Source organism: Peromyscus leucopus, chromosome 8b, assembly GCF_004664715.2.
Source record: "Peromyscus leucopus breed LL Stock chromosome 8b, UCI_PerLeu_2.1, whole genome shotgun sequence".
NCBI lineage: Eukaryota > Metazoa > Chordata > Mammalia > Rodentia > Cricetidae > Peromyscus > Peromyscus leucopus.
Window position 1 is genome coordinate 105365763 of NC_051086.1, and position 22950 is coordinate 105388712.

Below are 22950 nucleotides of genomic sequence, written 5' to 3' on the forward strand. Positions count from 1 at the left end.
CAGTTCCAGCACTAGAGCTGGTTGGGGCTCTGTGTCCCACCAACCAGCTCCTTCCTGAATGTCTCCCATCTCCCACTGACTCCCCAGTGCTTGGGACCTAGAAACCTACTATGTGTGTATTTGGGGGTTGCAGGCACTTAGAGCAACTCTGTCCATCCAGCTACATCCAGTCTAACCATTGCCTTCAGAGGTTGCCCTCAAGTCTATTCTGGGCCCTGTGAGAATAGCTGTTGTCCCTCCATATTCCATGCTTTTCCTACTTGACCTCCCGCTCCCACCTCTACCACTGATGTGGCTCTCAATTCTGGGCTGTGGTCCTGGGTAACTGTGTCTCCTAACTCTTGGGTGCTCCATGGTGTCCCCCACATTGGACTGACATCAGAAGACCTTTTTAAGTACCTCCCCAAGACCTAAGGGGGCACTGTGTATAGGGGTTAGCAAGATACCCTGCATGTCTCCTGAGAACTGGCCTGCCAGTTCCTGATCATCAGAGGGCTCAAGCCTGGACTGGGCTTCCAGGGTGGCCTCTCAGCTCCACCTCTCTGAGGGTACAGCCTGTCCCTTACCTATACCCGGACTGCAGTTGGGCAGGTCAGGGCTAAAGGAGAGCCTTTCTGCAGTTCGGCATGGTCACATGGTCACAGCCTATGGGCCCTTTCTGCTGAAAAGAGATCTCCAGTCTTCTCACCTTGTGTATCCTGGTTCTGCCTCCACCAGTGAACCGTTACTGGTTCACAGAAACATTCCTGGACCCCACTGCCTACTGGTGGCAGTTGCTGTGGCCTGTGGCAGGAGTAACACTTTCCAAGTGAGCCAGCCACGTGTGTGAAGGCTCCAGTTTTACTGCAGCATGTGCACACATGCTGTTTGTTGTCCTGTCCTTTCTGAGAGTTCTGCTGAGAGTCCCACTGAGATGGACGGAAGGGAGCATGGGGCTCAGGCTTTGAAGCAACTAGACTTCAGGTGATTAATGGAGACACAAAGGCCAAGCCTCAGAGAGATGGTGTTGATTTATTGATGTTGCTTTGTAAGAACAAATTTACAGCTCAGGGAGGCATCCTGGGGGTGGGGGTCAGGTGGTTACAAAGCTGCACAGAAGCTTTGATGTAGGTGGCAAGAAGGCGGCACTGCCAGCGGCTGGTTTGTTTACAGTGAAAGGCTGGGGGTGGTGGTGGCTGTGGCTGTGGGCAGGCTGGTCCACCTTTCCCTGCACCTGTCTCACAAGGACCCCAGAGGCAATAGCTAGGGAGGGTAACAGCTGCCGGGATCTTCCCACCCTCTGGAAGCTGGAGAACTTGGTTCTCGATGTCAGTGCTGATGTGAATTCATCCGAGACTTGGCAGGACACAGGTGCGATCTCTAGAAGTCCAGCAGCTACGGAAGAGAGGTGTGCTCCAAATGATCACACAGGCACCACTCTGGAGTCGAGGGCTGCCCCACCTGCACCCCACGTACCAGCTGAGGAAGCACCTTCTCCAGCTGATCCACGTTGACAATATCTAGGTCCTCTGCCTGGGCCTGCCACACCCCACGGACAGCAGCTTCTGGAGAAACACTGAAGTGAGCTGGGGGAAGCGGGGCAGCTTTAGCCCTGCCCTTATTAGGCCTCCTCTGCACCTACTGTGAGCCCTCAGAGGGGGCCTAGGTGGCTCTTGGGTAAGTTTTTCAGGGACAGGACCTAGGGTTGGCAGTAGCTGAGAAAAACCTCCTAGTTTGTCCACTGGTGCTGTGAGGGTCCTTGGCTCACCTATTACGAAGATCCTCAGGAGCTCCGCCATGAGCTGCAGTGCATCCCCACTGACTGGAGGGAAAGGGTGGGTTATGGGACAGCCTCCCTTCCTCCCTGGGCCCACATTCTTCCCCACTCCACTAGTGCCCCAAACCTTTAGTCTTGCAATCCCTGAAGTGCAGATGCAGCAGTCTGCTCACCAGCTCCTGGAGGAAGGGCAAGGAGTCAGTACCATTCCCAACAGGTCCCCCAAGTCTCAGTTCTGGATGGAGCATGGCTGTAACTTCCAGCTAGAAACAGTGCCATCCTAGCGCCTCTTCCCAGGTTGAGGGGATGAGGCCAGCTGTGCTTTGAGGGAGAATGTCATAGGGGCTGTTGAGAAGGGCTTGAGAGACTTGCCTGTAGGGACAAGGGAGCACAAGAGATGGAGACAAGTCCAGGAACATCATTCCTGGTATAGATGATACTCTATCAGATCCAGGGGGATGGAGGCACATGCTCCTAAAATCGGCCGTGGCAGCTTTGAGGAAATCTGACCCCTTTGGCAGCCTTGACTGTCAACACTACCTAGGTTGGATTACTGCTGCGCAGACAGACACAGTAGCTGTGGCTGGAGGGATGGGTAGCTGGACAGATACCCGAGAACCCTTGAGCTTCCTTTGGCAAGTAGTTGGAAGTCATTTCTAGCTGTAAATGAAGACACCTGTTGACTAGGTCTAGAGAGACCTAGCTGTAATGATGCAATATGAGTACTGGTGGTGGTGGCAGCGGATTGGCCAAGTTTCAGGGGGTTTGAAACCTTGAAAGGTTGGTGGCAATGTGAGATGGGGATGAGGGTGAGAATCCACAGACTTAAGAATTCAGTGGCGACACCCAAAGTGAGACACGAAGAACCCCTGAGAATCTGCAATTTGTGAAGCCAGCAGACCACTCAAGTTTACCAAGTGCAGAACAGAATGGGGAATGGCTGGGAAAAGGCAATAGGTTGGCAGCAACACCCAGAACCCTAGAAGTGGGTGGCCTGCAGAGGAAGGTGAATTTGGATTCACGAGCATCAATCACATGGAGGCCATGATACCCATTCGTCGCAGACGGACACAGGTGCGAATGGACATAATGAGTCTAAGGCGCAGGTGAACTTGTCTGGAGGGACCATGTATAAATTCGCGAGAACAGCGCCATCTGCTGGTCTTTTCCCCGGCACACTACCAGAGGTAACAGAAAGGGCTCCACAGGTCCCAGCTGCGGAGAGCAAGCTACCGTACAGGACGGCACTACAGCTCCACAGGCCAGTCAGTGAACGAGTGGATGTGACTGCTGGAGGGGAGGATTAGGGAAAAGCCTGTGATACATCAAGCTCCTGTTCCTCGTCCACAGTCTGGGATACAGGTCCCTCCTTTCCTATCACTCTCTCCTGGGACAGCTCGGTCACTGTAGTCCAATGAATGATCGCAACCCCGATTTTGTCCAAAGTCCCCAAAACAATTCAAGTCCTGAGCGGAGTGTGGAAGCCAGCCCGAACTCCGCACAGGGCGCGCATCGGCCTGATACAAAAAGCCGACTCCTAACCTCACGCACCACTCATGGAACGGAACACCTCCGCTTTAGTTTCCCCCAGCAGATGGGCGAGTCCTTGCATATCTGCTTGTCACTGAGAAATGACGCTGGCCCAAACAGTGGAGGCTCGCATCGGTGTGCCCTACGCACTCTCATCGGCCGGGTGGGAAAGGCCCTGTGGTCCCTCCTGGGAAGACTCCTGGTCACCAGCCTGGATCTGCGGGCGGCGCTGTCCAGCCGCAGAGCGCTCGGGCTGCTCTGCCCAGGTCCACCCGGCTGCCGGACCCCCACCAAAGACACGGGAACACAGCGATAAGGCTGACGTCGAGTCTGCACAAGTGTCACGCGGGGATCAGCAATGCCCAAAGCTAAACTGGTACCACTCCCAAGGGCCTCACCTTCCGGAAGCCGCTGGTTTCCTCCTCCATGGCCACAGTCTCAGTGTGCGCTCTCCGGAACCCTCCCACATCCCAACCAATGAACGTGGAGCGCGCCCATGAAGTCCCGCCTTCAAGACCAGTAGCCAATCATTTGTCCCCCCCTCTTCCCCAAGCATCTTCCCTGAGTTGCCAACCAATGAGTCGGAGCGCCCTGCTTCAGTTCCTGTGGCTTGAGAACCAGCGCAAGCCCGCCCTTCGCTCTCATTGGTCTACCGAGAGCACCTCTTCCGCAATGCCTCATGGGAGTTGTAGTTCCTATCTTCCATCCCGGAGCTCCACGCTCTTCCTGGATACTGAGGCGCGCGGCACGGCGTCCAGAGCAGAGCATCAGCGACCCGAGGCCACGTCGCGAGGGTGGGCTAGGGGCCGTAGGGCCAGACCAGGGTATGTGCAACGCGCCTACCTGCTCTCCTCGGCCAGTGCTCTGCGCTCCAGCTGTCCCTATCACCAACCCCCTTCCTCGAGCGGTTCTGACCTCCTTTCTATTTCCAATTTCTAGGCCTCCCCTTACAGGGCCAGCTCAGCTCAACGCCCCCGTGTACACTCTCTAGGAAAAGGGGCTCCCAGCCATCGGCCTAGCAAGCTTACATGCAGCCTGTTTTTAGGGGCATGCTTGCAAGGCCCTGTCAGCATTCGGAGATATGGAGGAGTTCCGGCGCTCCTACAGCCGCCTGTGCAAGGAGAGCGGGGCTGAGCCCCAGGAGGCTGTCCTGCAGCAACTGCACCAGCTTCCGCGGGGCCGACTGGACCTGGCTACTCAGAGCCTGACGGTGGACACCTGCAGGGCCCTTGGCAAGCTGCTGCATGATGAGACGATGTTGAAGGAGCTTGTCCTCAGCGACTGCATGCTCAGTGAGGAAGGTGAGGCCACTGGCCTCCGAACAGCACCTGAAACTTCTGAGTGGGGCTCAAGCCCTTTGCCTCCTGGCTGGCCTAAGGGCGGGGGTCCTGATTATGTTTGGCCTGGGTAGCTGTAAGCAGGGAAGTCAGTGCATTCCCTGCTCCCCCACCCACCGCCCCTCTGTTTTCTCCTCTCTTTGTGTTCTTTAGCATTCTTTTCCAAAACCTGGGAGTAGAGGTCAATGTCACTATAATAGAGAAACCTTAATGTCTCTGGCTTTCACAGTTCCCCATGCTGACTCAAGGAAGGTTAGGCCTGGCAGACTCACATGCTTCTAACATGACCTCACAGCAATGGGGACACTCATTCCTACAGTGAAGCCAAAACAATGGCCTCAGTAGGACAGACGCCCCTCTTCTCCAACTACCTTTACACAGGGTCCACGCTGCTGTTCCAAGGGCTGTGTGCCAACACCACTGTGCAGCGTCTGGATCTAAAGGTGAGCAGGCCTCTACCCTCGGCAGTGGAAAGAGACAGACCCGGGGACCTGGGGTCTTGATAGTGGCTAGAGACTGTCTGTAAGAGTTCCCAATACCCAAGGCCTTGCTCTCTGAGGATCCCACGGGTATCGGGAGTGTGGTTTTGAGCATGCTCTACATGCCCGACTCAACAGTGTTCACATAAACTCCAAGGGACTGAGCACTGTGGTGCTGCTACTGTCAGGAAAACTAGGATCTGGCAGCCTTCGCCCAGAGCCACCTCCTAGCCTTTTGCACTGCCTGAGTCTGTGGGGCAGAGATGTGGTATTTGGAGCCAAGGTAACAAGAATGACTGGCCAGGGTGTTCCTTTTCTAGGGCAACAACCTCCGAGCTACAGGAGCCGAGGCTCTGGGAAAGCTCCTTCGGCAGAACAAGTCCATTCAGAGGTAGGACTCCATCCAGGCCTCACCTGTTACTCTCTGCATCTTAGGGTTGGCCCAGAGGATACAGTCCTGCAACCAGCTCACTTCCCACCACTTCTCCCTGTTCCTCACCCACTGGTGCGGAGCCCTGGACCCAAGTGTTCTGTTGAGCCAAGAACCTGTGTCCATTCTTCCTGTAGTCTCACGCTGGAGTGGAACAACCTGGGCATGTGGGAAGACGCCTTTGCCACCTTCTGTGGGGGTGTAGCAGCCAATAGCACCCTGCGGCAGCTGGATCTCCGAAACAACCAGATCAGTCACAAGGGAGCCGAGGAACTGGCCCTGGCCCTCAAGGGCAACACCACCCTCCAGCAGCTGGGTGAGGTCTCCTGAATTCTGCTGTGCCCCCATGAGACCTGGGTACATTGGGCTGTATTAAATTGCACCCTTTCTCTCTGCTGCTAAAGAGGTTGGCCTGGGCTCCTGGCTATATTGGCAGCCACAGGCAGTAAAGCATCAAAAGAAGCATCCTGGGCTGGGCCAGTACCTCCCATTCAACCCAGTGACAATAGGTTTCCTTCCAGATCTGCGCTGGAATAACATTGGCCTCCTGGGGGGCCGGGCCCTGGTGAACTGTCTCCCCAGCAACAGAACCCTGTGGAGGCTGGACTTGGCTGGGAACAACATCCCTGGTGATGTCCTGAGAGCTGTGGGTATGGGCGCTCAGGGCTGCTACCTTCTTAGAAGTTGGAGTAAGGCATGAAGCCCTTTAACAGAAGCCCATCCACCATAGAAGGGTGTGGCTCAGGGCTCAAGACATGCCCCCCCCCATATGAGTAGCTAGCCTCGGTCAAGGGGGAAGCAGCTTACACCAGGCTTCTCTCAGATGCTCACACATCTTAGCACCTGTGTAGTCAGGGGGTGCTGGTTTCACAGGCAAGAAGCTAAAGCCTGTGACTTAAAGCCTTTGCTCTGACAGCCATTGGATGGCCTGCACCTCAGCTAGGGAGGCTTCCTGATATCTTCCCCCGCAGCTACCCCTGAGTCTGTGTCTGCTGTTGAATGTGAGTGGGGGTGCCAGGCTTGTGCTGACTTCTGTCAGAACTCACCTTCATCTGAGTCCTTATAGATGATAGCTCAGGCTCAGTAGTTTGTCACATAGTATCACCCACCAAAGTCTGAACTATCCGCACTGGAGTCCTAGATCCCAGACTCCGTATTCCCTGCCGTAACATCATCACTGGCTGCTGGCTGTGCCTGACTCTTCTGCCATCTCCGGTGCCTTCTTGTTCCCAGCCCTGCATCTGTGTGGGCATAGGCCTTATAATTGCTTTATGTTTGATCTTTGTGTGTGTGAAAGGCAGTCTTGCTATGTGACCCAGGCTGGCTTTGACCTCTCATAATCCCCCTGCCTCAGGTGCCTAAGTTCAGGGATCACTGGCATGCAGTACCATATCTGGCCTATATGCTGTCAGTCTTTTGAGAAGATAGCACCCATCTCTTAAAGTCATATACCCCTTGACCTTTGTTGGGGAAGCCAGAAAGCACTCCAGGAAGCACCCACCTTTGGGGGTAGTACAGCAGCTTCCCTATATGTACAAGAGAGTTCCTGTCTCAAGGTCCTGCATCACCCAGTCCGGTCCTCCACTGAAGTGCTTCACCCGGGTGCACTGGATGGGGATGTGTGATTTGTTGTGGAGATATTGCCTTGCGTAGGGTGGGCTCTCAGATGACCAACTTCCAGACACAGACAGCACAGGACTGGGTTAGCCATTGCCCTAATGTTGAGCCCAGGACAACATGGCTCTTTCTGACAGAACAAGCCATGAACCACAACCAGGACCGGCTCACTGCTTTTCGGGAGAACCAAGCCCGCACCAACATCCTTAACAAGGAGGTTCAGCACCTCCAGGAAGAGAAGTCCAAGCAGGTGAGCATAGTGCCCTCACTGGCCCTGGACTGCTCCCAGCTCAGCCGATCTGCCTCCTTCCTTGTCCTTTCAATCCTCCTTCCCTCCAGGCCTCCCCTATCAGTCCACCTCCTTTTGAATGAGACAGTGGGGTCAAGATGCCCTTTGCAGCCTGACACTCCTGTCCCTGACCAGGGTAGGCTCTGCTTCTAATGGTGTTTTGACTGACTTTGTCTCCAGTTTCTGGATTTGATGGAGACAATTGATAAGCAACGAGAAGAGATGGCCAGAAACAGCAGGTGAGTGAGCCCTGCGGCTGCAGGAAGGACCATAGCTTAACTGCGGTACCTGTGTCTCCGTGCCTGGCTTCTGGTTTGAGTATGACCTAACCTGAGCCCTGTCTGCTAAAAACAAAGTCATTGCTTCCAAGCAAGTGGGCTGGCAGTTAGTGGCATCTGTGGACTGCTCGGCTCTGTGCCCAGTGCACTGGGCACGTTATAGACATGAATGTGCAGAGTTCAACAGCTGCTGCCAGGCTGAGAGACGCCAGGGGCTGTGGGGTTTGGACTTCCCGGAACCACCTCTCTCTCCACAGGGCATCAGCAGTACGAGTTGGGCAGCTTCAGGAAGCCCTCAACGAGAGACAGTCCATCATCAATGCCCTCAAAGCCAAGTAAGGCAGAGGAGAGCAGCCTTCACACACCTTAGAGACTTACAGCCATGCCCACCAGGCAGAGGAGGGGACAGATGCTTCCTGGGGTTTGAGTAGAGGCTTGGTAGGAGTGAGAACAGAAGACCTTTGCCAAGCAGGTGACATTCTTGCTGCAGCTGGCCTGGGGCTGGTCTTCCTCTTTGTAGGCTGCAGATGACAGAGGCTGCTCTGGCTCTGTCAGAGCAGAAGGCCCAGGACCTGGGGGAACTGCTGACCACAGCGGAACAGGAACGGCAGAGCCTGTCACAGAGACAGGAGAAGGAGCGCAAGCTGGAGCAGCAGGTAGGAGCTGGGCTGTGTGGACTAGGAGGCCGATGGAGTACATGGTAACAGCCCAATGGGAAGCATCTGTCACCCTGCCCTTCTCACCCAGGAAGCTGTGGATCGGGAGTCTAAGCTCCTCAGGGACCTGTCTGCCGCCAATGAAAAGAACTTGCTGCTTAGAAGCCAGGTATGAGGGGTGTGGCCAAAGGGGGACAGAGCCAGCCACCCCAAGAGCCCAGGGTAGTTTAACAGGGCTGGGTGAAGCTCCCTTTAGTGTTGCCTGCTTCCCAGGTGGATGAGTTGGAGCGGAAGGTAAAGTCTCAGCAGGAGCAGCTGTTTCTTACCAGGCAGGAGCTGACTAACTCATCAGCTGAGTTGAAGATCCGTGCTATTCAGGCTGAGGGTAGGCATGGACGGGCTTGGCACTAAGGGCACATGGAGCTCCGGGGACACACCCCCAGAAAAGACTCACCATACTCTTCCCTGTTGGGCCTCCAGAGCGCTTGGATGTGGAGAAGAGGAGGGCCAAACAGAATATGGAAGACTTGGAAAAGCTGCACTCGAAGGAGGTGCTGTCTTACGGATGGACACCCCTGGCTCTCCTGTCTCCACTCCGGGCCTGCAGATCAGCCCTGTGTGGTGCAGTGGACACCCCTGGCTCTCCTGTCTCCACTCCGGGCCTGCAGATCAGCCCTGTGTGGTGCAGTGACACCCCTGCTCTCCTGTCTCCACTTGGGCCTGCGATCAGCCCTGTGTGGTGCAGTGGACACCCCTGGCTCTCCTGTCTCCACTCCGGGCTTGCAGATCAGCCCTGTGTGGTGCAGTGGATACCCCTGGTTCTCCTGTCTCCACTCGGGGCCTGCAGATCAGCCCTGTGTGGTGCAATATTCCCAGGGCATGCCCCTGGTCAGTGAACCTTGAGTTGATAATGCCAGAGTTGCAGGCAACAGTATCCATAGTTCAGGCAGCTGTGGACTTCCTTGCTGTATGTTCTCCTGATCACAGCCTCTGTCCTTGGTGGCTACCAGGACACTCCAGTCAGGCCTTTGCCAAATGATACCTGTTTTCCAGGGTAGGGATTCCCTGGGGTGAGGGCTAGGGAAGCCCGTGTTTGCTGGCCCTGACACCCCTCATTTGGACAGGTGGATCACATGACCCGTCACCTGGAGGAGAGTGAGAGGGCCATGCAGGAGAGGATACAGAGACTAGAGGCTCTGCGGCTGTCCCTGGAAGAGGTGAGACCATATGGGCCCTGGGTTGAGTGTAGGGTGACATTTGACCTCAGGACCCTGGAGCACCCCTAAGTTTCAGCCTCATTAGGTCTCACCAGGACCCACCCATCCCTGAAAGGTCAGAGACGAGAAATGACGTTTAGGCCTCTTGGGCAGTAAAAGCCCTGTTCAGTGAGCAAGGAACAGCTGTGTGGTTCTGAGGATAGTTCAGGAAAAGTTTTCCCAGCCTGGCTGCTCAGTGGCCTGGAAGGAGCCCTGGGGCCAAGGGGGCAGCGTGTTCTCAAGATGGACTGGTAGTGGCTATCTGCCCTGCAGGAGCTGAGCCGCATGAAGGCAGCGGTGCTCAGTGAGCGTGGCCAAGCTGAGGAGGAGCTCATCAAAGCCAGGAACCAGGCTCGCCTGGAGGAGGTGAGCTTTGGCCACAAGTATGGAGGGGCCAATTGTAGCACCTTGCAAAGGAGTCTGGCTGAAGTGGGCAAGACCAGGGCCGTGGGCCTCAGGACTGGAGCTCAGAGATCCCAGTGGCCAGCAGGGCTGTGGTGCTTCTTGTACTGCATGGGTAAGAGGAAGGCTAGAAATGATAGAGTTGGCTTGAGATGCAGGAGGAGAGCCCAGCGAGAGATGCTTCTGGATTCAGGACAAGTTTAGTGCCTGATAACTTGTGTGACACCATGAAGTCCTCTCCTTGGTCCTTGCAGAGGGGTGGAGGTTAGTCCACTTGCAGACTGTCTGTCCCTCCAGTTTTGAGCTCAGACTGGGAGCCCTTCGTGTGCAGCCATTTCCCTGCCCACAGCAACACCGCCTTGCTCATCTGGAGGAGAAGATTCGGCTGTTGGCACAGGCAAGGGATGAGGCTCAGGCTACTTGCCTGCAGCAGAAGCAGATGGTGGCTGAGTCCCAGACACGGGCCAGCCAGCTGAACTTGCAAATGGAGGGGCAGCAGCGGCGCCTGGAAGAACTGCAACAGGTAGCATGGCTTCAAGGAGCACACGCTCTGGGGGCTCATTTCCAGGCGCGGTCTCACCTTCCTCACCCCCATCCCAGGAGCTGAGCAACAAGGACCAGGAAAAAGTGGCTGAGGTGGCCAGGGTGAGAGTGGAGATGCAGGAACAGATGGGCCGTATGCAGGCTGACCTGGTGGCCCAGGAGGTGCTCAGGGAGAAGGTGGCAGCCCTGGAGCGTCAGCTGAAAGGTTACCACATGTCACCTGGGCAGCTGAGCTTGGCCCCAGGATGGGGTCGGGATCTCCCCTAGAGATGCACCCCTTCCTTCCCTCACCCCCAGACAGGGTTTCTCTGTATCCCTGGCTGTCCTGGAACTCACTCTGTAGACCAGACTGGCCTTAAAACTCAGAGATCCGCCTGCCTGCTGTGACACCAGGCAAGGCACCCACCCCTCCTTACTGTGCCTCTCTCACTTGCAGTGGTCGGGAGTGAACACCGGGAGGCGCTGCTGGACAGAGAGAGTGAGAACGCGTCTCTCCGAGAAAAGCTGAGGCTCAAAGACGCAGAGATCTCACGCATCCGCGATGAAGAGGCCCAGAGGGCAAGCTTCCTGCAAAATGCTGTCCTGGCTTACGTGCAGGGGTCTCCTCTGAGAGCCTTGAGTCCCCCTAAATGAAGGGAAGCAGGGAGACCTGGAGCACCCTGCAAGTGCAGAAATGCTGCATCCCATTCTCAAAAACAGGCCCGGGGTTCAAAAGCATTAGCTACAGTGTCAGGGTGGGGTTCTGCCACCCTTGGTGCTCACCGGCATACCTGACCATCCAAGCTAGTTCACCCGCAGCTCACCACTAGCATAGGCAAGACACAGCGCACAGGAATGCTCTCAGATGACCCAGTCCCAGAAACACAAACCCCCGAACAGTAAGTACTGCGGTAGGAGGAAACAGATGCCCCAATGGCAGAATGGAAATACAAGACTTTTGTACTTGGTGATACATGCTTGTCCAGTTTCCTTTCTCCTGCACCCGCTGCCCCAGCCGCGTTAATGAAACTTCCTGGGTGGTACTGGGTTGCTCCGATTGCTACCAGGCAGCTAGGAAGGCCACCTCGGTACTGGGTCTGTAGACTCGAGGGTCTCTCAGCTTCAGGGTGGGCTGGTGTCCCTGGGAAGCATCGGGCTTGGCCGCCCTGCGCATCCATTTCGCTGGCATCACCAATCTGAGATGCGTTGCACCACATCCTTGTTCCTGGGTGTGGACCCTCAGTGTAAGCCTTCGGGGTTCAAGGACTGGCTAGGACTCCGCCCCCACCGCAGCTCGCCCCTTGCCCCGCCCCGCCTGCGCACACTCGGCAGTCTTCGCACCCGGCACTCGGCGGCGCTCGGCTGTCTCCGGCCGCTCGCTCGGCGTTCGGGTCCGCGGCCGCTGCGGCGCCGGGCATTTCTCCGCAGCTCGGCTCGCGGCCGCGCCCGCCGCCGCCCGGCCCCGCGCCCATGCAGGCCATCAAGTGTGTGGTGGTCGGCGATGGGTGAGTGCGCTGTCCCGAGCCGCAGGGGCGGAGGGGCTGGTAGGCGGCTACCGGGTGAGGTGGGGCGGGGCGGGGCAGACAGACTCGAGGTCCTGGCGAGGTGGCTCCGCCGCGCCCCCACCATAGCCTGGCCGCGTGCGTCCAGGGGCCGATGGGGTGGGGTCAAGCTCAAGCTGTCCACCTTCCTCTAGCCCGGGCACACCTGATGCTGCCCGGCCTGCGCCCCGGTGCTCACAGTGGGTGGGGCCGGGCTTCACCTGCGCTGATTCCTGGGTGGCTCCACCCTCGCGCCAGCTACCCAAGGTGCTGGGAGCTCTGACGCCCCTGTGCGTTGCGGCGCGCCCTATCCAGGATTGTGAGCCCTTGCAGCCGCGCCCACTACTGTGCTCTCTCTGAGGCCAGCCTGCTCTGGTCAGTTTCTGTCAGCCTCAGGTGGCTGCAGATCTGCTAGGCTACGACCTACCCACCCCACCCCAGTCACCCAAACTAACCTCCTGTTCTGCGGGAGCTGTCTGCCCTTGCTGGGGAGGAAAGGGGCGGAGGCTCGGCCCTGGAGCCACGTGGGCTGAACCTCTTTCCACAGTGCCGTGGGGAAGACGTGCTTGCTGATCAGCTACACGACCAACGCCTTCCCGGGAGAGTATATCCCTACAGTGTGAGTGCATGGGGGTGGGAGGTAGCTGGAGCTGGCCACTAGAGGCCAGTCACACATGTATGGGACCTCCTCTAGGCTCCAGGTCTTAATTCAAGTGACCCTGGCTCTGGGTTTCCATGGTGAGGCTGAGGCACTGGCCAGAGTTTGGGTTGTGTGGGCTTCAGAACTCATGCCTGCTGGCCGGGCTCCGGTAACCTGGCACCACTGCCCAGCCTAGCCTTTCCACTTTGCAGTTTCGACAACTACTCAGCCAACGTGATGGTGGATGGGAAGCCAGTCAACCTGGGGCTGTGGGACACTGCTGGCCAGGAAGACTACGACAGGCTTCGGCCCCTCTCCTACCCTCAAACCGTAGGTGGCAGGAGAGCCAGCTCTGGGGTTGGGTGGTTCCTGTGTGGGGAGGAGGCACAGACTGCTTGGACACCCTTCGGTCAGTTCTGTCTGTCCCTCCCCCTGAAGGATGTCTTTCTGATCTGCTTCTCCCTGGTGAGCCCGGCCTCCTTTGAGAACGTCCGAGCCAAGGTAGGGTGGGCCTGGGGGTCCTAGCAGAAGGCACACCCCTCCAGGGGTCTCTGCTAGTGATCTTTTCTGCTGAGGGAGGTACTGAAGGTGTTAGTGGGTACAGCTTACAACTGGCCACGGGCCCTGACTGAGAAGCTGTGGGCAGTCTCAGGCCTCCCTGGATGGGATCTCTGTTCACTGCCAAGCCCAACAAAAAAGCCTCAGGAGCTGGGGCCGACTTTGGGCAGATTAGGAGCCCTGCCCCCAGGCATAAGGGTCTCTGAAGCCTGTAGGGTCAGGACCTCTGTTCCCACAGTGGTACCCAGAGGTGCGGCACCACTGCCCCCACACACCCATCCTTCTGGTGGGCACCAAGCTGGACCTCCGTGATGACAAGGACACCATTGAACGGCTGCGGGACAAGAAGCTGGCACCCATCACCTACCCACAAGGCCTGGCCATGGCCCGCGAGATCGGTGAGTAAGCATGGGACACAGGTTGGGGTGTGCTTTGAGGAGGTTACCCTGCCTCTGCTGCTCCCCCATCGACAGCTACCCCCTCTGCTGCTCCCTTTCTTGCTATCTGTCTTCTTCCAATGTTCCTAGGTTCTGTCAAGTACCTGGAGTGCTCAGCCCTGACCCAGAGAGGTCTGAAGACAGTGTTTGATGAGGCCATCAGGGCAGTGCTCTGCCCACCTCCAGTGAAAAAGCCAGGCAAGAAGTGCACTGTCTTCTAGAGCCGTCTGACCAGCCCGGCTGAGGAGCCCTGGCTCCAGTGTGCCCTCGTGTTGAGCTGTCTGGTGCCCCAAGCCTGCTGTGGGAAGTGGTGTGGGTGGGGAGGGAAGCATGGGGACGAGGCTGGGGTGATGGGGCCCTGTCCCCTATACCGCCTTTTTCTGGCATAGAGCTCCAGCCTTCCCTGGTCCCTATGGGAGGCCAGCAGGGAGCAGGGTCTCCCTCAGGGCTGCGGGGGTGGGTTCAGGGAAGCCCCAGGATGGGCTTCCCTGGAGGGAAGGGTGGGGGTGGGTTTTGTTCATCGTGTCCCAGGAAAGGGTGGCCCCTTCTTATTTTATACAATAAACATCCACCACCTCCTCTGTCTCACTGTTCCCTGCCTTCCACCCTTGGCGTCCCTAGCAGCTCTACATTTCCAAAGGGAGCTCCGAGCTTAACACACCCTAGTGAGGGAGAGGACAGTGCTCAGAGCAGAGCAGAGGTATGAACACTTAGCTGTATACAGGATGAGCTCTGTATGCAAACTGGGCCCTGGGGGACATGCTTCAGCGGCTCTCACTGAGCTAAGGGGAATAGTCTGTAAAGAGGATGAAGCCTGAGCTCTGGAAGCCTCGCTGACACATGTCTGGCTGGTATGAGATGCTAACAGGTTGCCGAAGTGGAGAGGTGCAGCCCAGGAGGCCCAAAGTTATGGTCCTGAGCTCAGACATCATCCCAGAGGCTGAAGGCATTTCCCTGGAGCAGACATGAGACCAGAGGATGCCCTGCAGGGACACATTCTCCTCCCAGTGATGCATGCAAGCAGTTCATGCTGACTCAGAGACCTGGTTGTTACTTCTTTTTTTTTTTTTTCAGGAAGTTTGCCAGCCAGTTGTTAAGCAGCTCTCATTAATAATTAAGTCACATAAACTTACAATTAGTTGTGCCGAGAACAAGATTAACAAATTCATTTCATAATTACTTAATATATGTTGCTATCCTTTGCACCTCATGTTACTGTATGTAATGGGTTGCTGCCATGCACCTCCTCACCTCCATGTCCCCCCAACTCCACATCAAATGATATCAAGTGGACAGCTTGAAGTCAGCTGTAATGCAAGTTCCACACCACGGAATGTGGCAAACTACAGACTAGGACTTGATGTATCAGTAGTCTGGGCCTTTGGAAGTGAGATATTGCAAATTAAATACACCAGGACTCTCATTATGTTGTAAATAGCACAGAAAGTTGAGGAATGTTCACATTTTAGAAATCCAGTTGTTTAGCTCATTGGCAGATTGGTGATGTCTGCCGCCTGTCTTTTGGTGTTACATTCACTGACTTGTAATCAAGGTCAGTTGGCATTCACGTCAGAATCATAGGGAGCTGTTTGTTCAGTGCTTACCGACAATCCACAGCTCCACTCCAGAAACCTCTGGACAGGCTATCTTTAGGCAAACTGACCAAACTCTTGAGGATCCAGCCTTCTGGAAGGTCCAACCTTCCACCCCATGCCAGGGAGCTGGCCAGGCCTGAAAAGTCTGTGTGGGAACCAGGCTATATGTGCTTTGGATCACAGGTGGCACAAAGATCTCTGCCTGTCTGAGAGTCAGCACACAGGCTGGACAAAGACGTTTATTGGAGGGATGGAGAGCACAATGTTCGGAGCATGGGGCTGGGCACAGTGACGGTGGCGAGGCTCAGGTGGCCAGGAAGCCCCCGTCCACCGGCAGAGTGGAGCCAGTGGTCATGCTACTGCGGTTGCTCAGCAGGAAGAGGATGGTGTCCACCACATTCTCCACCTCTGCAGGCAGGTGGACGTCAAGAGCAAAGATTAAGGAGGCTTGATCCCCAGGCCCAGGCAGGAACTAGACCTGCTGGTACTATTTCAGTCTGGACTCCCGCTTGACTTACCAGCAAACTTGCCGAGTGGGATGCGATCCAGCATAACCTTGGCCTTGTGGGGGTCGCTCCAGTTGGTCCGGCCCATGGGTGTCATCACTACTGTGGGGTTGACTGCGTTCACACGGATCTGCAAAGAAGCCGGCAAGGTCAACAACGTGGGAGGGTGCCCTGGCCACGAGGACTGATTGGAGGAGTTGCCCCAGCCCAACACACCTTGTGGGGCCCAAGCTCCAGGGCCATCATCTTGGTCAGCATGTCCAGAGCACCCTTGGTGGAACCTGTGAAGAAGGTTGCTGTAGAGGCCAAGAGCAGGCCGGGGAGGGTGGTGGGGTGGGGACCGGACACAGCTGGCATTACTCACAGTAGACACTGTGGTTGGTCAGTGCACGCTGGGAGGCCTGGCTGGAGACATTGACGATGGCCCCTGGGACTCCCCGAGCTATCATGCCCCTGGCCACAATCTGAAATTTTGAGGGATGTGAAGCAGAACCAGCATTCGCCTCCAGAGTTCCTACTCCAGCTGAGTAGGGCAACTCACCTGAGACACCTGGATGACAGCCCGAAGATTCACATTGAAGGACCTAGTGATGAATGGACAGCCCGGTCAGGGGCAGGAACTGCAGCTGCTGCACGGGATGGTTCTCCAACCCCTGCGGGCTTACGTGTCACAGGCCTCCTTGGTGACCTCAAGGAAGGGCTGCAACAGAGCCACAGCTGCATTGTTCACCAGCAGGTCCACCGGTCCCACACTGCTGAGGGCCTGTTCTGTGGCCTCCCAGTCGGCCAGGTCCACACACACAGGCTCCACGCCAGGACACTGTGTATCGGGGCAAAGCAAAGCTGTTAATAAGCAACTGTATTCCAAGAATGTGGTGCTGCTGGCCTCGTCTTCCTGAGGAAAGGTAGCTAGTCTGGGAGAGTTGGACCTGGAAGGGGACTTTCAACTGGAAGGGTCAGGGGTTCCTGGCGCAGCAGCAAATAGTGAGGTGGAACCAGGAGCTGAGAGACACAGTCCCGCCTCCGGGCACTCCGCTTCCTCTCCGCCCAGCATTCTTGGACCTGGGATTGCTCCCTCAGCGGACATTTCAGTTTCTTCCAAGCTCAGGGAGCCAGGATGGCTTGATGGACCCCCGACCATATGTGCAAGCCTCGGAGCTAGGAAGGAGTGCAGAGGCTTCCCACCCCAACACCCAACGCCAGAGGCGGGGCGGGCCTACAGTGAGAAGCTTGCTGTGGGTGAAGGGCGTCAAGGGGTGCAGCGTCTCACTTAGAGACCGTCTCCTCGCCTCTGGACACAGTGCCTACCTCGCTAACCAGGCTGTCAAGGTCCGCTCGTGTCCGGCTCACGGCCACAACATGTGCACCAGCCGCCTGCAGAGCCAGCACAGTGCTGCGTCCGATGCCTGAGGCGAGCGAGGATTAGTGCGGGTACCCCCTTTCAAACCAGCCCGACTCCGCCAGCGCCCCTCTCCTGCCGCCTCACCTTTGCCCGCGCCGGTCACCAGCGCCCGCCGACCTGCAAGGCCCAGGTCCATGGTGGCCCGGCCAGATCCTGCGGGAGGCAAGAGGGACTTGGAGTTCCGGAATCGTGGGCGGGGCGAGGAGAGCCAATCGCGTGGGCTGCGTCTTGAAAAGGGCGAGGATATTAAAATAATAGTTCCTTCTGTCGTGTTGATTGGCTGAACTGCAGTGGGCGTGACCGAGGGACGCAGCTGCTCAAACTGCACCAGACTGATCCAACTACAGAGCTTGGAATCGGCTTAGCGAGCTCTGGTCTGCATGGTTTTCACTGCCAAGAAAATTTCCATGAGAACCAGATACAGCAACTTTGCCAGGCGTTTTACGGATATTCGTGATCCTGAGAGCCAAGTCCAAAAACGTTTTGTGTGTTCTTTCCCCAGGCTTGGGAGTGGGTCACAGTAGCTCATATGTAATACTCACAGAAAACAAAACAAAACAAAAACTGTTACCAATAAAGTCCCAAGTTAGCAGCAATGGGAGCTGAAGCCCAAGATCACCTCACCCAGCTTGCATCAGGTCACTAGCCCTTCATAGAAAGTGGACAGGAACAGAGGATTGGGTTCAGGGATGTACATGAGAACTGGCCAGACAAATATTACTTTCCAAGTCAGTCATAGATTAATGAATGTCCAAGTGTGCACTGCGTCTCCTATGAAAGCATTTTGTTGTTCGGGTCATGGTACAGAAGACTAAAGCTGCTGCTCTCAGGACCTACTGGCCAGGAGCCCAAAGAGGTGCATGCATGGGCGGACTCAGATTTGAAAATCAGTGGTTAAGACTCCTGCACTCCAGTTTGACTACCAGCACCCACGTGACCGCTCACAAACATCTGTTTTAGAGGAACCCACGCCCTCTTCTGGCCTCTGTGGGCACGCATGTGGTGCACAGACACACATGCAGGCAAAACCCATGCACATAAAATAATAACTTTTTTTTAATTTAAAGGAAAGAAAAGCAGCTGAAAGGTACATAGTCAAGTGCCCACCTCCCCAATCTTTGACCTGCTCACCACCACTGTAAGACTGTCTGTGAATACTGCCATCTGCTCCTAACCTTGAATTCTGCCATCTGCCTGACAGAAACCAAGAGGGAGACAGCATCGAGCCTGCCCAACTCCTAGACACAGCTGCTTAGAGTTCATTAGTGGTTTCAGTTTTCCAGGACGTGCACAAATCTCATTCACTGTTCTGTGGTCCTGGGTGGACATGGCTGCAGCTCAGGCCTTGCTCTCTGGAGAGAGGCACTCTCAGAACCTGTGTCCTGTGCTCTTTAGAAGGTCTTACCTGGGCCGGGCGGTGGTGACGCACGCCTTTAATCCCAGCACTCGGGAGGCAGAGCCAGGCGGATCTCTGTGAGTTCGAGGCCAGCCTGGACTGCCAAGTGAGTTCCAGGAAAGGTGCAAAGCTACACAGAGAAACCCTGTCTCGGAAAAAAAAAAAAAAAAAAAAAAAAAAAAAAAAAAAAGGTCTTACCTGAGCCATCCTCCTCTGCCCTGCTGCTTGCCCGAATGGGACCCTGTATCAGTTCAAAAGGTTGGCCCCTTCAAGCCCAACAGTCTACCAGATCCAAGGGCCAATGCAAACAAACACGAGAGGACCTGCCAGGGCCCTTGAGACACCCTGAGGAGCCCTGAGTTGCAGGGCTCCTGTGCTAGTTCTGGCTAGGGTGATAGACCAGCCGGCTGACTGTGAGAGCTTCCGTTCGGGCAGCCTTGTCAGCTCTTAAGTATGGAGCAGGCCCGGGAAGTGGGTTTCAGAGAAGACAGAGATTCCAGTTCCTGCCCAATGGCTCCTCTCCTTCTGGACAAAGAGTAGACAGGTTTAGGAGTGACCTGGTCCAGGACATCTCCCCTTTCTTGCTTCCCCTCCCTTCCCCTGATTGCTGAGTTGGGGTCAGAACACAAGAGGCACCAGACTCAGTAGTGGGAAGGAGAGGAACCTAAGAGAAGGCACATGACAGCACAGAGCCCTTTTCTTCAGAACCATCCTTTGGTCACATTGGTCACAAGGCACAGTAGGTTCTGGAAGATACCATGCTTTGAGGTGAAATGCCTGCAGCAGGACCTGGGCCAGCATCCAGCCGTGCAGTGCGCCACCCCCAAGGAGTCTTGCGCAATGGTTCGGGAACACTGCGGCCCATTTATTTAGGAAAATGAGACCAGCAAAGCAGATAAGGAGAACAAGGACCCCAAGGTCCAGAGCATGGAGCGGTTGTGGGATCAGACAATAACATTGGGAGCTGGGAGCTGTGTTGAGGGCAGGGCTGTGGCATAAGGGACCAGGTTGTGAGATCGGTAGAAGCTTCGTCTCGAGGGTGGAGCCAGGGAAGCCACTCTGAGGTGCACCACATCGGGGCAGTCTAGGAGGCCAGGTAACCAGCGTCCACCAGGATGCCAGAGCCACTGGTAGAGGCACTGCTGTCGCTGAGCAGGAAGAGGATACTGTTGACAACGTCCTCCACCTCTGCAGGAGAGCAGAGCAGTCAGGCCTTCTGCTTGCCCAGCTGCTGGGAGCCAACACTGATTCCCTCACCCACATCCCCAGCTGACCTGCGAACTTCCTCAGTGGGTGGCGCTCCTTGAGCTTCCTGGCAAACTCAGCGTCTTCAGTGACTTTCTTGCCCATATCAGTCAGCACCACAGTAGGGTTTACAGAGTTTACCCGATCTGGGGCCAGAAGCCACAGCTGGTGGCACAGCCAGTGAACTAGCCCTAGCCACACAGCTCAGGACTTGCCCCAGGTCAAGCCTGATGAGCTTGCTTGCTCTGTCCAGCTGAACCCTGGCCCCACTGCTCAGAGCATCCCCAAGCCTCACCCCATCCTCACCCCCAACCACCAGCCCTGCCCCAGGTGCCCATCATCTGTCCCTCAGGTGTGGACCCATGCCCCTGTGCCTACCTTGTGTGGCCCCAGTTCCATGGCCATGGCTTTGGTCAGCATAGTCATTGCGCCCTTGGTGGAGCCTGTGGATGTGTGTGTGTGCTGAGGACAATTTAATTATCCAGTCCTCCTCCTGAGAGACCCACCCAGAACCTACTCCTGGTCCCACCACAATGGAGGGTGTACTCACAGTAGTTGGCCAGGCCAGGGAAGGTGACATAGGCCACCATGCTGGAGACATTGACAATGGATCCTGCCACTCCACGGTCAATCATGCCCTTGGCTACCATCTGGAAGCCAAGAGTTAGGGATAGCTCACTGTGCCCTGTGCCATTCCACCCTCCCCAGGGGTTCATCTCTGGGCCACAGCCCTCCTACCATCTCACCTGGGATACTTGCAACACAGAGCGAAGATTTACATGGAAGGACCTGGCAGGAGAGGAACAATGGTGTCCTGCACCACCCATCTTCAGTAACCCTCCCCCCCAGCCTGCCCGCTCTCCCCAAGTGCCCACCTGTCAAAGGCCTCCTTGGTGGCCTCCAAGAAAGGCTGTGATATAACTATTGCTGCATTGTTCACCAGCAGGTCCACGGGGCCAATACCGCCCAGTGCCTTCTCTGTGGCCTCCCAGTCACCCAGGTCCACGCACACAGGCTCTATCCCCGGACACTGTGGGAGACATCGGTTGGTGGCCTGAGGCATTGTCCCAGCCAGCTTCTGATGGATCCCTGAGGGTGGGGAGCAGGCCCAGGCGAGGCAGGACTATGCACCTCACCTCTTTGGCGAGGCTGACCAGGTCTGCGTTGGTACGTGTCACGGCCACCACTTTGGCTCCTGAGGCATGCAGGGCTTTAACAGTGTCACGCCCAATCCCTACAAAGAGAGAATATGGAGGGATTAGGGCCCTATAGGCCTGGTCACAGAAAGGGTTAGGATCATAGAATAAAGTAAAGACCCCAGAGGGCAGCTGGCTCCTAATAAGCTCCAGCGAAGGCTGACCCTGGTGCTTTCTGCCCAGTTTGGATCTAGTAGCTATCCTGAAGCCAAACTAAGTTCACCCATCATGGGTATTGTGATGGCCAGGATGGGGTTGTCTTTCTGTCTTGGTATGTCTCCAGCCAGGTAACATAAATGGGTCAGAGTCCTAGTCAGTGCAGGTCAGATCTGGAGGGCTGAGTTGTGACAAGGGCCCCTATTCCATGTTGCGATGGGCCCCCTTCCTCTCCCCAACCTGCACACACTCACCTTTCCCTGCCCCTGTGACCAGGGCCCTCAGGCCACTGAAATTCAGCTTCATGCTGCCGACACCAGTGTATTCCTGCAGCAAGAGACGGGCTCAGATTTTTATGGCTGGGCTGGCAGGCGGGGCAGAGGTGGAGCTAGGAGCCGACTGGCCTGGCCAGGGTGGCATGACCCACTTCCTCCACGGATAGACCTCTCACCCCCCAAATATGACAGGAAGCTGCTTGTTAGGGTTTGAAGAAGAAATGAGAAACTGTGTACACACATATGCCTGTTAGAGGAGCTCACATAGCTATGTACCAGGAAAGTCAGAAGCCTGGCAATGAAATTTGTGTTTTCTTTGGTCTAGTTTAGTCTTGACCCTGATCGCATGCTAGGCAATCCTTTTACCACTGGGCCACACTCCTGATCTAGGAGAATAGAAATTTCGGTTTTCTGATTGCGTTTCTTGGACAGAATCCTTGGCCGGTAACAGTGTTAATGGAAGAGAAGCTGGACTTCCAGTCAGTTGTGGGTACTTCAGCCTGACTGAAGGGCCAGGACAGCTGTGCCCATGGACATGTAGTGGCTAACCTCTCAGCATTGACAGTTCTCAGGAGATAATCCAGCATCTTAATCCACATATCGGCTCTGTGTCCATAGGGGATGGGGGCAGGCATCCAATGAACAAGAGCAGCAAGCTGACCCCTGGACTAGGTCAGATGGCAAGTCTATTCCCACCTAACCCTACCCAGCATTCCTGAAGTCTATCATCTTTACTTGCTTCTCCCAGGTGACCTCCACCTGTCCCCAGACATTCTGCCCTTGGTGACCACACTGAGGCACCCTCCACCCTTTGAGGTGGGACTCCTCATCTCAGAGCATATGGGTGGATCCCTGGGAGAAGTTTTGAGAAACTATCAGAAGATCCAATGCCCATCTTAGCCAAGGGCAATGGTGGTGCACGCTTTTAATCCCAGCACTCTGGAGGCAGAGGCAGGTGGAACTCTCTGAGTTTGAGGCCAGCCTGGACTACAGAGTGAGTTCCAGGACAGCTGGCCTACACAAAGAAACCCTGTCTCAAAAAACAAAAACAATCCCCTCCAAAAAAAAAAAAAAAAAAAATGTGCATCCTAATTCTTCATCTAGGAAATTGTCAAAGGCCGTGCTAAGCCCTTCCTGAGCTTGTGTGACAGGGTTCATGAAATGAACACTTCTCTCCAGGGGAGTCATGGCAGGACACAAGGGCCGCTGAGCCAAGCAGGAGATTCGAAAGCATAGCTCATCCCAGTGACAGCCCCAAGCAGCAGGCACGTTCAGGCTTCTCACCTGCTGCCTTTTCGAGACAGGGTCTCTCTGTGTAGTTTTGGTGCCTGTCCTGGATCTCGTTCTGTAGACCAGGCTGGCCTCGAACTCACAGAGATCCACCTGACTCTGTCTCCTGAGTGCTGGGATTAAAGGTGTGTGCCACCCCTGCCCGGCTGCCTTTCCCTTCT

General features: G+C 55.9%; 5 protein-coding genes across 8 annotated transcripts; 2 read left to right on the forward strand and 3 right to left on the reverse strand.

Moving 5' to 3' along the window:
- Positions 1–991: 991 nt before the first annotated feature.
- Positions 992–3788, reverse strand: Cenpx (centromere protein X). Its single transcript, XM_028853662.2, has 5 exons — positions 3685–3788; positions 1884–1935; positions 1748–1801; positions 1456–1544; positions 992–1374 (listed from the first exon to the last, which is right to left on the reverse strand). The coding sequence occupies exons 1-5, from the start codon at positions 3712–3714 to the stop codon at positions 1360–1362; spliced, it is 240 nt and encodes a 79-aa protein (XP_028709495.1). The 5' UTR covers positions 3715–3788; the 3' UTR covers positions 992–1359.
- A 182-nt stretch (positions 3789–3970) lies between these two features.
- Lrrc45 (leucine rich repeat containing 45) lies at positions 3971–11525 on the forward strand. Of its 2 annotated transcripts, XM_028853655.2 has the most exons (18): positions 3971–4110; positions 4226–4587; positions 5005–5066; positions 5423–5493; positions 5670–5848; positions 6054–6182; positions 7287–7399; positions 7619–7677; positions 7974–8051; positions 8237–8372; positions 8464–8541; positions 8646–8757; positions 8853–8923; positions 9497–9589; positions 9902–9994; positions 10380–10553; positions 10631–10778; positions 11010–11525. In XM_028853655.2, exons 2-18 carry the CDS (start codon positions 4368–4370, stop codon positions 11204–11206), a joined length of 2013 nt encoding a protein of 670 aa, XP_028709488.1. In that variant the 5' UTR covers positions 3971–4110; positions 4226–4367; the 3' UTR covers positions 11207–11525. The 2 variants fall into 2 exon arrangements, with proteins under 2 accessions (XP_028709488.1, XP_028709490.1); XM_028853657.1 differs by lacking the exon at positions 6054–6182.
- A 104-nt stretch (positions 11526–11629) lies between these two features.
- Rac3 (Rac family small GTPase 3) lies at positions 11630–14301 on the forward strand. Of its 3 annotated transcripts, none has more exons than XM_028853660.2 (6): positions 11889–12057; positions 12641–12712; positions 12946–13063; positions 13172–13234; positions 13530–13689; positions 13819–14301. In XM_028853660.2, exons 1-6 carry the CDS (start codon positions 12023–12025, stop codon positions 13947–13949), a joined length of 579 nt encoding a protein of 192 aa, XP_028709493.1. In that variant the 5' UTR covers positions 11889–12022; the 3' UTR covers positions 13950–14301. The 3 variants fall into 3 exon arrangements, with proteins under 3 accessions (XP_028709492.1, XP_028709493.1, XP_028709494.1); XM_028853661.2 differs by having other exon boundaries at positions 11926–12057; positions 13530–13693; positions 13819–14216; XM_028853659.2 differs by having other exon boundaries at positions 11630–12057; positions 12946–13234; positions 13819–14209.
- A 1243-nt stretch (positions 14302–15544) lies between these two features.
- On the reverse strand, positions 15545–18712 carry Dcxr (dicarbonyl and L-xylulose reductase). Its single transcript, XM_028853658.2, has 8 exons — positions 17316–18712; positions 17138–17235; positions 16495–16649; positions 16371–16413; positions 16194–16293; positions 16046–16110; positions 15842–15959; positions 15545–15731 (listed from the first exon to the last, which is right to left on the reverse strand). Exons 1-8 carry the CDS (start codon positions 17365–17367, stop codon positions 15628–15630), a joined length of 735 nt encoding a protein of 244 aa, XP_028709491.1. The 5' UTR covers positions 17368–18712; the 3' UTR covers positions 15545–15627.
- Positions 18713–19471: 759 nt separating this feature from the next.
- LOC114680634 (carbonyl reductase [NADPH] 2) lies at positions 19472–21589 on the reverse strand. Its single transcript, XM_028853644.2, has 8 exons — positions 21479–21589; positions 21009–21106; positions 20748–20902; positions 20619–20661; positions 20423–20522; positions 20247–20315; positions 19902–20018; positions 19472–19815 (listed from the first exon to the last, which is right to left on the reverse strand). The coding sequence occupies exons 1-8, from the start codon at positions 21528–21530 to the stop codon at positions 19712–19714; spliced, it is 738 nt and encodes a 245-aa protein (XP_028709477.1). The 5' UTR covers positions 21531–21589; the 3' UTR covers positions 19472–19711.
- Between the last annotated feature and the right edge of the window lie 1361 nt (positions 21590–22950).